The sequence below is a fragment of the Notolepis coatsorum genome, assembly GCF_963971535.1.
Source record: "Notolepis coatsorum genome assembly, chromosome: 3".
In the NCBI taxonomy this organism is placed as follows: domain Eukaryota; kingdom Metazoa; phylum Chordata; class Actinopteri; order Aulopiformes; family Paralepididae; genus Notolepis; species Notolepis coatsorum.
The window spans coordinates 175,692,101-175,705,660 of record NC_140167.1 but is presented as its reverse complement, the minus strand read 5'-3'; the positions used below and the strand labels follow the sequence as shown (position 1 = coordinate 175,705,660).

Below are 13,560 nucleotides of genomic sequence, written 5' to 3'. Positions count from 1 at the left end.
CAAAAAATTTCTATTGAGCAAATTTCAGAATGTCCAATTCTACCCTCCCCTGTCTCGAACGTTGTTAGGCCATGCCTCCCACAAGCCGGCTGCAATGTGGACGAAGCCTTGCATCACGTGTCCCCTCCGCCTCCGGTACTCGAGGAGGCAGCCGTTACATCTTTTCACCTGTACAGCGCAATCGCTCAGCGGCGAGGGTCTGCGTGGGAGGGACACCCCGCCCTCGTCGCTTCCTGATTCTACTGCGCAGGCACACCAACCGACCTGTAGGAGTCGCTGTCCACAACGTCCGATCCCCACCCACCAGCTTTCCACCCCCTAATACTGACAATTGTATTAGTATGAACGACCAGCCAAGCTGGTAGCAACGCTGAGAGCTGGGCTCGAACCCAGCATCTCCTGCGTTTGTGGCGAGCGCCTTGCCCACTGCGCCACCTAGCCGCTCTAGGAATAATTTTTTCCATCCATACGTTCCCGTGTTATACCGTGGTGAATATAAGTATAGTTTTAGAGTGGTCTGGGGTAATTCCCGAAATGCTGAGTTCTGTATCGTTAGGGCTCAGCTTGGCTTCGCCTTCTGCACTATCTCGCGTACGTGCACGCGTACTGAATAAACCACAAATGTACCTCTAATACCAGTATTAGTCTGACCACACCCCTCATCAGCTTACCTTCATAAGCAGGTGTGTGGTCACCTGCTCTCCTCCTTCTCGCTTTCACCACAAGGAAGTGCCTCGGTAGTACCCCACTTGACGTGTCGTTGATAAGTTGAAAAGAGTTGTGACTAGGTTTACATTGTGCCTAACCTTTTTCTTCTCTCACTTGTTTATATAAGAAAAAGGTTTGGGTCATAATGTATTCCGCGGAGAGTAGACCCGCTAGACCTACTCTTCACCACCGATTCTCCATTCCCGCCTCCGTCGTGCGTTCCGGTGCTGGGCTGTTGCCACTCTCGTGGTTGCCGACCCAGCCCGGGAGACTGCCGGTGGATAGTTTTCCTCACCGACGAGCCGAGGGTTCGGAGCCGTCGCTCCGGCGATGGCCTGATCTCGACTCTGGTTCCTCTGTTTCTGGGGAATCGCCCGTTGATGAACGGGGGATTGTCTTAGAGCCAGGGGATTTGCGACGAAAACTTTTTGCGTCTGCTCGCTCACGTCGTCACATGGTGGCGTGCAGACGCGAACGGCCTGGGTTTGGGGAATTGCTGGAGACCAGCGAGGCCGCGTCCGACTCTGGATTTCTGATGGAAACTGAAGACTTCATGGAGGAGGCGGACGGGTTCTTGTATGATGGTCCCGTGGAGGAGAGTATCCCTCCTCCGGAGACCCCGGGGTGGGGGGAAATGGCTCCACGGGGCGCCTTGTTCGAGGATGTCGGGGAACCACCTTGGCCTCATCAACAGGATGCCCTACTGTCGGCCGCATCGGATTGTGGCTCCTTGACCAGTCGCAGCCTGCTGTATGCGAGGGATGCGGGGTCGGTGGAGGAGGGTCCGCAGGGGGAACTGCGGGCCTTGTTTCCCGAGCTCATGGCGGTAGCCGCCACTGCAAACGGTGTGCCGCTGCCGCAGCCATTGCCTGCTCCTGTCCCTGATGACCTCATAGGCCATCCCTGGCAGCGTCCCCCGGTGAGAGGGGTGGACGTTGTCTACCCATTTTTCCCATCGATGGGGGCCTATGTTCGTCGGGGCCAGGCGGTCTCCAACATCATGGGACTGACTCCCGCCTACGTACCAGTTACGCGGGTGTCGGGGTTGGTCAAAGGTATGGGGGAGGGCGTACCTCGGCTTGACAATCCGATGGCCGCGCTCCTCTGTCCGGATATGGTGTGGGAGCCCCTATGCAAGCCGGTCCTCCAGGGGAGGTCGGCTAGGCGATTGGCTTATTGGGGTGACCAGTCATTTATCGCCGGTACACAGTCGCTGGCTGCGGCTTCTAACATCGCCCACCTGGCTAGATTTGTATCGGGGATAATGACGGGCGGCGCGGATCTGAACGAGGTGAGGTGCGATCAGATCACCCAGGCTGCGGGAGCTGTGCTGCACCTCTCCCAGGTGCTAGCCATAGCCATGGGTAAAGTGCGCGCCCTGGCCACCCTGGGCCAGCGTCACCTTTGGCTGGAGCAGGCTCGTGTACCTGAGAAGAAGAGAGCCCCTCTTCTGACGGCCGACCTCTCCGACGCTGGCCTGTTCGGGAAGGCCCTGCTATTGATGACCTCAACATGCAGAGAGATGGCAGAGGAGAGATCCATCCTCCAACCCCATTTTCCGCCTCCCGTCCTTGCCGGTGGGGGCAGAAGGCTTCCGCGACGTCGAGCTGTCTCCGTCGCCGCTACCACTGCTCCCGCCGCCGCTGCTGGCCCTGCCAAGAGGGCTAGGAGACGAGGCGACGCTTCAGCCACCGCCGGCCCATCCCAGACCGGAGGAGACGGTAGGGAACGTCGTGTCCAGCAGACTGTAAACTACCGTCCCTCCGGGGCTCCCCGGGGTGGCCAGACTCGAGCGGCGCGAGGTGGCAGGCGCCGCTGAGTGACTTTTCCCCCTCTGTGTCCCCTCCTCTACACCCTCCCCGGCCCCCCTATGATTTTGTGCCTTGATCACATATTATTTATTTAATAAAAAAGTTCCCTGATATAAGGGGGACTGTGGTTGGCCGAACAAACTGTGTGTTTCTTCAATACAAATCATGTGGTGGGGTTGTGTTTTATGAATCTACCCTGTTACGTTGGGGGAATGAGTTGTGTTGTGTTACGAGTTTTTAAGCAAGGTCTGCAACTTACACTCGGTAATAGGTTCTATTAGCTTGATGCTCCACATGCAATTAGAACTGGTGATATTCCATTGCTTTAACTAAGTATGTGTTCACAACGCTGTGTTGTTAGTTGCAGTAATGCTCGTACACACTTTTCATGGCCTAGCCATTACTCTCGTTCAACGTCTTCCTATAGCTTAGGCTGCGGGTATGGGATTCACGCACAGGCGACTTGTGTTTTTTGTTGTAAACCCTTTTACACTTTGTGGGTAGCTAACATTGTATTAGCTTATGCTATATGTGTTTTGTTCTACCAGAGGTTTTCAAAATGGCTACGGTTGTTTTCTGTGTGTAGGGATAGAAGGTGTGTTTTTCGGGAGGGGGTGTCGGATAAACCCCTCCTTTACCCACTTGATTGGTTTAGAGGTTGTTGACCCTCCTGCTGAGCCAGTCAGGGCCAAGCCAGTGCTTGGCGGGGGAGGGGGGGGGGGGGAGGGGTATTCTACCGACTCCTGTTATGACAGGATCCGGTGGGTTTTCCCCGCCCGTTATAGCGTTGTTGCTATGGCGACGCCTTCCATGAGCTGGTGTCGTAAAGATGTCGAGGGTAGAGCGCAGGACTTAACCTGCTGCGCTCGTTTTTGTGTCAAACTTGAGTCTGTTGGTCACGTGTCTCACAGTTTACATATCTTTTTCTTGACCGTGGTCTCATGTGGGAAGGTGTTTCTGGGGGAATCTGGTCTTACACTCTGATTAAGAGGAGTGACTGGATTAAAATCATGTGAAAACACAGGGTTTTTTACTCCCAGCTGTGCAGTTAGGTCATACATGTGATGCCTTTTCTTTATTTTATAAAGAGTTGAATGTTCATTCATGGAGTTGATTGCATCTCGCCCCTCTTGTCGTTTCCCTGGGCGTCTTGGGGATTCAATATGGTGGTCTAGCCGGCCTATTGTTGATGTGGGTATGTCCAAACGCACACATAGTGCTGGCTCAGGATGTGCTTTGGCCGTTGCTGACTGGCGCGCCTCGTTTGCTTTGGTGAAACAGCGTTTTTATGGAGCAATTGGGATGGGGGTTTTTCCTCTTCCGACATCCTGTGTGTTGTCGATGGGTTCCCGTTCATGTCAGGGGATGATGACGGAATGGGTCTGGGCATATGGGAAGGGTCTCACGCCCTAGGGGTGGGCCGCCGGACGCGGTTCATACCGACACGTCTGGGTGGCGCCTTCTTTTTATGTTGGGATCAGACGCGCATATCTGCCCCTTCTCCTGGGGTTGGCAGGTCGGCGTGGTTAGGGCACGGGACTGGTTCTGGTCGCGCTGGTCCAGATCAGTGCACCCGTTGTCCGCTGGGGATGCAGATCTGCTGTTCTGGTACCCTGAGGGACTTAGGGTTTTTTCGGGGGGAAAAATGCTAGGTCGATCCGGGTGTCACAGGGTTGTGCGTTATGGGACCCCTTGTTGGTACCGAGTGCGGGGTGCTGGGGGCTGGTCTTCCATATTACGCTCTTCTCTTGCGTTTTGGCGCTGAGGAGCCTGTTGGATGGGGTTAACCTCCTTTGGGATCCTGTGCTCCCCGTATCGCCGGGCCCGGTCCGGGGTGATGCCCGTTGACCTGTAGGCCCGGGATGGCCCTGTTGGGAACCGGAACGCGGGCTGCGGTGGTACCGCCGGTGCGTTTCGGGGTTTTCCTGAGGGGTTATGGGACCAACCGTTGCATGGGGTGATGCCTGGGTGGTTGGTTCTCTGGTGTGTTGCTGCAGTGTCAACTCCCGGTTCTCCGGTTGAGGGTGCCCCTGCACGTTCATGACGTCTGCCGATCGTATGGGCTTTTCTGTGGGCAGCTGTCAGGGGCCGTGTGGTCTACGGATCCCGCTCCTGACGTGCTGTTGAAAGCTTGGTTATGCGACAACGCCAGCATACGCCCCTTCCGCCGGGGCGGCTGTTTCGGCTGTCCTCTCTGGCGCCTGCCTCGTCCGCAGTTGTTCCAGGCTTGGGTTGACAGCCTGTTGCCTGGTCTTCCCCGGTGCACTGCCTGTTCCGTTGGTTAACTCTTGTGTGTTATGACCATGCTGTCTGCCTGTTGCAGGGCTTGTGTTCCAGGCGGTGTGCTGTTGAGGGGGACAGGGCCCGCTCGGCTGAGGGGCCTTTGTCCGAATACGCTGGCGATGTGAGGGGCGGGGTCACTAGGTGCCCCCCTGGTGGGGTCTTGATGCTGGCATCATGGACTTCTCCGGGCCCCCATTCCGGGGGTCCAGTCCCTTTGGTGGGTCTGGGTCTTCCTTCGCGCTCCGCTGCTACGGCCTTGCCACGGGGTTGGGTTTGCCCTTGACCCCGTGATTCTGGGGGCAGTAACGAGGTTGTTCCTCCGTTTGTTCCCGGGTGGCATGCGGGTTGTGCGTGTGTGTAGTCGTGGGGTCAAGCCACGGTCTGCTCACCCTGTGCGTTAAGTTGCTTGAGAGCTCTTCGCACGGTCGGGTCCGTCGCCTTCCCGTGAAGCCTCTAATAGGGGGGATACCCTCCATTAGGGGGGGTCGGGGGGGCTCGGCCCTCCCTGTTCTGATGGTTTTGGGGGGCTGTCAGCGGGGTGTATTTGTCAGCCAAGTGGCTCCGCTTGGCCTCCCTTGTGCAGAAGGCGAAGCCAAGCTGAGCCCTAACGATACAGAACGTTAGGTTATGACTATAACCAAGTTCTGTTAGTTAGGGCGATGCTTGGCTTCGGACGGCCGCTGCAGCCCTTGACCTCACCTTGTGGTGAAAGCTTGGGAAGGAGGAGAGCAGGTGACCACACACCTGCTTATGAAGGTAAGCTGATGAGGGGTGTGGTCAGACTAATACTGGTATTAGAGGTACATTTGTGGTTTATTCAGTACGCGTGCACGTACGCGAGATAGTGCAGAAGGCGAAGCCAAGCATCGCCCTAACTAACAGAACTTGGTTATAGTCATAACCTAACGTTATAGCCTTATACGTGATACGTACTATAAGCGTTGCCGTTTCTTGCCTGGACATGCTACTATTCCCAAATCAAATCTATATAATAGGTATCATGTTTCATCATGAATGCATGAAAGGGGGGGGGGGGGGGGGGGGGGGGGTTGTTTCTGATTATTTGATTGCCAGTAACGGAATTCGTATTGAACACTAAAAACGTGTATCAGCCCATCGGTATAAAAGCATTGCACGATCAAGCTAAAATGTATGTCAGATGGTCCTTACCTGTGATCGGGAATATTCCAAAAATAGTATTCCAATAGTTTGATTGCCATCTGGTACATCCGATGTCCATTTGGTCCACGACATAACCCACCACAACATATGGATCGGGCGGGCGGCTGAGTGGCGCAGTGGGCAAGGCGCTCGCCACTAATGCAGGAGACGCTGGTATCGAGCCCAGCTCTCGGTGTTGCTACCGGCTTGGCCGGCCGTCATACTAACACAATTGGCAGTGTTAAGAGGGTGGGAAAGCCGGTGGGTGGGGATTGGACATTGTGGACAGCGACTCAGGAAGTAGCGGGGGCAGAGTACTCCTTGCCACTGAGAGTTCGAGCTGCTGCGGTGAAAAGATGCGGCAGGCTGCCTCCTCGTGTACCGGAGGGGACACGTGATGCAAGGCTTCTATCCTCACTACAGCCGACCAGTGGGAGGTATAGTCTAGCAACGTTCAAGACAGGGGAGGGAAGAATTGGATTATACGAAAATTGGGATGGGAGAAAAATTGAAAATAAGGAGAAAAAGTGGATAAAAAAAAAACATATGGATCAGGATATTTGACGTGCTTCAATGCAACCGGGAGAACCGCTCGACTGGCCCGACCCAGAAAACTGTGCCCGGAGACATTTGACCATTGCACAGGCCAAGATATAAGGTTTGAAAGGGTGCTCGATACCGCCGTCTAGTTGTATGTGGCCGGTATTGCACTTTGGCATTCTCAGGATGATTCCCCATGTTAACCCCGAGTCTGTGTGCCTGTAATGAATAGAAATATAGAATAAAATAAATAACGATCAAATAACGAGTATACTCGTTGTTGGCGTTCAAGCGATGGCGCCCAATAACAAGTATAATCGTTGTTGGCGGGGAATGTGTTAAGCACTGTGAGTGCGTTGCATTCGAACGGTGTGGCATTCCTTATCAAGTAATTTCTAAAAAAAAAGTTTTTATGACTATTAGATATAGATGCCAACACCAGTCAACCTCTTACTACTGTAGCTTTTGTCCAGGAGAAGATGTCATCAGGTGGCGTCCGACTTTCCTTGGACGTTTCAACCGTGAACCACAACGTCCTCCAGTTGGCGGGTCGGCAGTGATTGCCGGTCGCTGCCCATCTTTTCTGTTCCAGAGCCAACAAGAGGCTCTCTCTGCTGCCTCCGCTGCCTCCCCCCAATCCAGCTGTCTTCCTCTCCCTTCCTGCTATCCCCAGAGCTGTGAATGTCTTCCACACAGACACTGCGCTGGGAAATCTGCAGCAGAGGGAAGGAATGTTGATCCATGCTGAACTTTCCTCTCTCCTCTGTGTCTCCCTGCGTTCAGCTCTGCCAACCACAGCCACATGATGGCGTTGCTGCAGCAGCTGCTGTACAGCGAGTCCCTGTCTCTGTCCTGGAGGGACATCGTGGTCCCCGTGGTCCGGCAGGTGGTGCAGACGGTACGGCCCGACGTCCGCAACTGTGACGACGACATGGACATCAGACAGCTGGTCCACATCAAGAAGGTCAGCTGTTACTCCCTCAGTTCACTACAGTCAGATACATGTCACATTTATAAAACATGTACTTTATCTAAATACCATTTATAAATCACATTCAGTGTTTTATATCACTCTTTATATACTTCATAGACTTTATCCATATATCTCACATTTATAAAGCATAACATATAATGTAATTCACATTTATAAATGGTGACTTTACCATCTATAAACAATACTTTATCCATATATCTCACATTTATAAAACATAATAAATAATGTAGCTCACATTTATAAACGGTGACTTTACCATCTATAAACAATACTTTATCCATATATCTCACATTTATAAAAAAATAAATAATGTAACTCACATTTATAAACGGTGACTTTACCATCTATAAAACAGATACTTTAGCCATGAATCTCACATTTATAAAACAGATGTATGTACTTTAATAGAATAATAAATATGATTGAATATGCTGTAGTTATTGGGAGTTGTGTTGGTTGTGACATGAGGCTGCATGATGACTCTTCTGTGTTTCAGATCCCTGGAGGGAAGAAGTTTGACTCAGCCGTTGTGAATGGATTTGTTTGCACCAAGAACATCGCCCACAAGAAGGTACAGTAGGCTACCTAACCCTTTCACTACCACACTACAGAAGGTTAACCTTTCACTACCACACTACAGACAGTTACCACACTACTTAACCTTTCACTACCACACTACAGGCGGTTACCACACTACAGAAGGTTAACCTTTCACTACCACACTACAGACGGTTACCACACTACAGAAGGTTAACCTTTCACTACTGTGAAAGGGTTAACACGTTGTCGTGTGGCAGTGTTACATTTAAGCCTAAAGTATGGCTCGTGTAGGCCTTGAATGCAAAGTGGTGGACACAGGACAAGACAGGAGTTTATCAAAAATAACAATATTTATTGGAACAGCTATTTAAATGGACAAAAGGGTGAGAGCTGGGTGTTCCAGACTCCAAAGGTAAATAACAAAACTAAGGCACATAGGCCAAAATAGAACAAACAGCAAAAATAGAAGCAGTGAGAGCAGATGAGACTCTGGTGAGCTGGCATCTCTTGTGAAAATGGGAGACTGCAGCCTGCACTCTGCTCTGCTTTGTAGGGCGTGGTGCCTCATCACCACACCTGTGTCAATTACAAGGATGGCCATTTTAATAACATGGAAAACAAAAACAGGAAGAAACAGTGTGTCAATCACAGACCACCAATTAGTGACAGCACACTTAAACACAATGTGAATATGCACCACAGACAGTAAGTATCCCTCCACCATGTGAAAGTAATACGTAACACCCCCACACCGAAATGTATGTTCTTCTCCCAACTATAGCCCAAAGAAACCATCACCAAAAGAATGAACATGAATAAATAAGGGGATACTTACCAACCTTACCTATACCAAAAATTACACAACCACACATACTAAATACGTGCAGTGCCTGTACTGTGTTGAGCGTGAGCCCCTGTTATAGAGTCACAGTCAACTGTACACCAAAAATTTACTGTAACCCACTGCCCATGAGTCACTACCACAGCCGGGATAATGCGTCAGCCAGCACATTATCCTTACCCTTAATATGAAATATCTCAATATTAAAAGCCTGCAGGAACAAACTCCAGCGCATTAAACGTTGGTTCTTGTTCCGCATGTTGTTTATGAAGACCAACGGATTGTGATTGTGATCCGTGTACACCGTGTAACTACAATCCCAGCATCCAACTCAGAGCTGCTCGTAAAGGGCAGGACACCACTCTGGATAAAAGATTGCGACGCACCAGTATCACGGAGAATAGTCACAGGCACCTTAGGACCTCCCTCCGTCAGAGAAACAAACCTCTTACTCTTGAAGGGCGTGTAAAGGTCATGAACCACTGCATCAGAGACCTCTAGTGGAGACAGATCAACAGGTTTCACTATTAACAACACTGGTTTGGGCGGCCTAACATTTGGGCGCTTCTCGGGGTGCAAACGATAACAGTTTTCCACAATGTGTCCCAGTTGCCCACAACCATGGCATGTCCGATTATCCTTACTTACCCCTGGCTCACTAAACCTCACACCACCCCCAGCGCTGGAGACCACAGGCCTGTTAGGAATCCATTTCGGCCTCCCCACATCATGCCCAGGATGGCTCCGTCTCTCAAAAGACGTCCTGTGGGTCAAAACATACTCATTAGCCAGGACCGCCGCTGCTGAACAGGTCCTGACTTTCCTCTCATTTAAGTACATAAATTAAGCAATATCCTCAGAGACGCCATATACCTTGAATTCCTCTAATAAGATTAGGTCCCTAATCTCCTCCACTGTGGTGACCTTTTCCGCTGCACACCACCGGTCAAAAAGCAACCGCTTTTCCCTCACAAACTCCACAAAAGACTGAGAGATTTGTTTCCTCAAATTGCGAAATTTCTGGCGGTAAGCCTCAGGGACCAATTCATAGGCTTTAAGGATAGCCTGTTTCACCAAAGCATAATCCTTATTATCAGGATACATCGACGCATACACGATCTGTGCCTTACCGCGCAAAGCACTCTGCATGAGGATAGTCCATTTATCTGCTGGCCAGCCGCAACTGCCAGCTATGTCCTCAAATAATAAAAAAAAACTATCGACATCCCTTTCCAAAAAAAACGGAACCATGCTTTTCTGCCTAGCCATGTCAAAACCCGGCTCCCTTTGCACATGTACAGCACCAGCACCACCTACATTACGCATCGCCATCTCCCGGTCATATGCTGCCTGGGCGCGTATCTCCTGTGCCACCTCAATAGCTTCCTGGGCCTGGGCAGCAGCTTCCTGGGCCTCACGTTCAGCTGCTCTGCCCTCACGCTCTGCCCTGGCTGCAGCTGCTCTCCTCATCTCACTAGCTTCAATATCCTCACGATCTGCCTTGTTAATAGCTGCAAGCTCACGCGCTGTCCTAAGCTCCTCATCTCGCCCACGCGGTAGCTCAAAGCACTCTCCCTCCTCATCCAGAGTTTTACCTGCAGCCACACCAAAAACCTCCAGGTTAGTCAGTTCCTCAATTAATTGACTTAACAAGTTATCCTTTTTCTGGCCTGCATCGAGGTCTATTGAAAACCTAGTAGCTACCTGCATTAACTCATCCTTTGAATTTTTTTTTACCTTAGCCATTGTTGGCTCTGCAACAAAATCATCAATGTCCAACATCATTTTTACTATCCACAGTAAATGACAACAAATGAATACAACAATTAACTGTGCACCACAATAAGGGATATAGTTCAATATCCTAAACACAAGCAACTCACCCACCGTTCCTACGACCTGGGGTTCAAACTCCAATTTGCCCTGTATCCACAAAAAGGTTAGCACGTAATTAAATCAGTGATTTAAGATACACAGCATAACATAGCACGCAATTAAACTCACAAGCAGTAGTTTAAAACACACGGCATAACACATACTGGATCAAAAGGTCAAGCTCAATAATGCATACAGATCCTATACTAGAGAATCACTACTAACCACACACAGATCCTATACTAGATAATTACAGCAGACACTGCTACTGGACACTAGCTACAGGCCTCTGCTGAGATGAACCACCCACAAGACTAACCCTGTGGAGTCACATATATATATAGACATTTATCCCAAAACAATGGAACAAACACATTTACATTTACATTTACATTTAGTCATTTAGCTGACGCTTTTATCCAAAGCGACTTACAAGTTCTGTACGACAAGCCATCAGGAAGGGCACAACTCTATCAGCTGAGCAACAATGTTCATCAAAGTGTTGAGTGCTACAGTGTAGGTTAGTTTATTAGGACAAGTGCATGACAGTACGGTTAGTTAGGGTTAGATTTTTTTTTTTTTTTTTTTTTTTTTTTTTTTTTAATTCAGATAATGGTTGAAGAAGTGCGTCTTTAGTCGACGGCGAAAGATTGGACGTGATTCGGCTGTCCTAACTGGGGTGGGTAGTTCATTCCACCATTGTGGGGCAAGGACTGAGAATAGGCGACTTCTCTTTGATGACCCTCCCGGAGCTTGGATAGGAGTAGGTCTGAGGCGGCCAGAAGATGCAGAGCGTAGGGGTCTTGAGGGTGTGTAGTTAGAGACCATTGACCGGAGGTAGGCGGGAGCGGTTCCCTTTGCCGCACGGTATGCTAGGTCGAGGGCCTTGAAGCGGATTCGTGCAGCAATGGGGAGCCAGTGCAGGTCCCTAAGAAGTGGGGTGACATGGGCCGACTTCGGTAGGTTTGAGATCAGGCGGGCCGCTGCGTTCTGAATGAGTTGAAGAGGCTTAGTGGCAGTGGCCGGGAGGCCAGCGAGCAGTGCATTGCAGTAGTCGAGGCGGGAGATGACTGTTGATTGGACGAGGAGTTGGGTGGCTTCTTTTGTCAGGAAGGGGCGTATCCTTCTGACGTTGCTCAGGAGGAATCGGCAGGTTCTGGTCGTCGCTGCGATGTGAGCAGAGAAGTTCAACTGGTCGTCGAGGACAACACCAAGGTTCTTGGCGGTCGGGGACGCAGTCACAGCTGCATTCTCGACTGTGATTGAAAGGTCGGTTAGGGGGGAGGATTTGGCCGGCAGGTGGAGCAATTCTGTTTTGCTTAGGTTCAGTTTGAGGTGGTTGGACGTCATCCAGGCTGAGATGTCGGACAGACAGGCCGAGATCCGCACAGAGACGTGGATATCTGAGGGAGGGAAGGAGAGGAAGAGTTGAGTATCGTCGGCATAACAATGGTAGGAGAAGCCATGAGACGTGATAATGTTACCCAGTGATTTAGTGTAGAGGGAGAAGAGAAGGGGTCCTAAAACCGAGCCCTGGGGGACACCCGTCCGCAGGGGGCGGGTGGCCGACAGGGTCCCTCTCCATGACACTTGGTAGGAGCGGTCATTGAGGTATGATGACAGCCATGTCAGCGCAGAGCCAGCCACTCCCATTCCTGCGAGGGCCGCAAGGAGGATCTGGTGGTTGACTGTGTCGAAGGCTGCAGATAGATCTAGGAGAATCAGGACAGAGGAGAGGCCTTTCGCTTTTGCTAAGTGAAGTGCCTCTGTGACCGCAATGAGGGCTGTCTCTGTGGAGTGACCAGTCCTGAAGCCTGACTGATTAGGGTCTAGGAGGTCATTCTGTAAGAGATAAGTAGTAAGTTGGTTGGATACAGCACGTTCAAGTGTTTTAGAAAGGAAGGAGAGAAGAGAGACAGGACGGTAGTTGCCTATGACAGTAGGGTTCAGGGTTGGTTTTTTTATGAGCGGCGTGACTCTGGCTTGTTTTAGGGAGGTGGGGACCACCCCCGAGTTGAGTGAGGAGTTGATGGTTGCAGTTAGGAATGGGAGGATGTCTGGTGCTATGGTCTGGAGGAGTGGGGAGGGTAGCTGGTCCAGCTGGCAAGTAGTCGGACGGTTTGACGTTACCAGTGTCAGGGTCTCTGCTTCTGTAATGGGAGAGAAAGATGACAGAGTGAAGGATGAGGTTCTCGATTCAGCATTTGGAATGGGTGGGGGTTGGGAGAAGGAGCTGCGGATGTTCTCCACTTTTTCCTCAAAGAAGATCGCAAAGTCTTCGGCAGAGAAAGATGAGGGAGGGGGGGGTGGGGGGGGAGTGAGGAGGGAGGACATGGTAGCATGCAGTTTGCGAAGATTCTTGGCAGAGGCCTCGATCCTATGGTGGAAGAAAGAAGCTTTGGCATTAGTGATGGTTTTGGAGAATGTTAACAAGAGGTTGTGATATGTGTCGATGTCAGCAGTGAGGCGTGACTTTCTATACTTCCTTTCAGCTGCTCTCAGGACCTGTCTTTGTTCTCTCACTGGATCTGTCAGCCATGGACTGGGTGGGGAACGGCGGGCAGGTTTCTCAACGAGGGGACAGAGCTTGTCGAAGGAGGTTGCAAGGGCTGAAAGGAGGGTGGAGGTTGCCATCTCTGTGGAGAGAGCAGAGAAGGTGTCACTCAAAGGTAGAGCGGATAGTATGTCAGAGGAGAGGGTGGAGGGGGATAGGGAGGGCAGGTTGCGTCTGAGTGAGACTGTTTGAGTTGGGGTGAAGACCTTTCGGTTAAGCATGAGAGTTAGTGAGAAGGATATGAAGGAATGGT

At 51.0% G+C, this 13,560-nt stretch overlaps 1 protein-coding gene across 5 annotated transcripts in view; it reads left to right on the top strand.

Annotated features, from left to right (window-relative positions):
* pikfyve (phosphoinositide kinase, FYVE finger containing) overlaps positions 1 to 13,560 on the top strand; it is a 232,760-nt gene that overhangs the window by 132,511 nt on the left and 86,689 nt on the right. For all 5 annotated transcript variants that reach the window (XM_084310464.1, XM_084310462.1, XM_084310463.1 and 2 more), the window contains 2 exons: positions 7,287 to 7,467; positions 7,994 to 8,068. In XM_084310464.1, the coding sequence (XP_084166590.1) occupies positions 7,287 to 7,467; positions 7,994 to 8,068 (256 nt within the window). The remainder of the gene's footprint in view (positions 1 to 7,286; positions 7,468 to 7,993; positions 8,069 to 13,560) is intronic.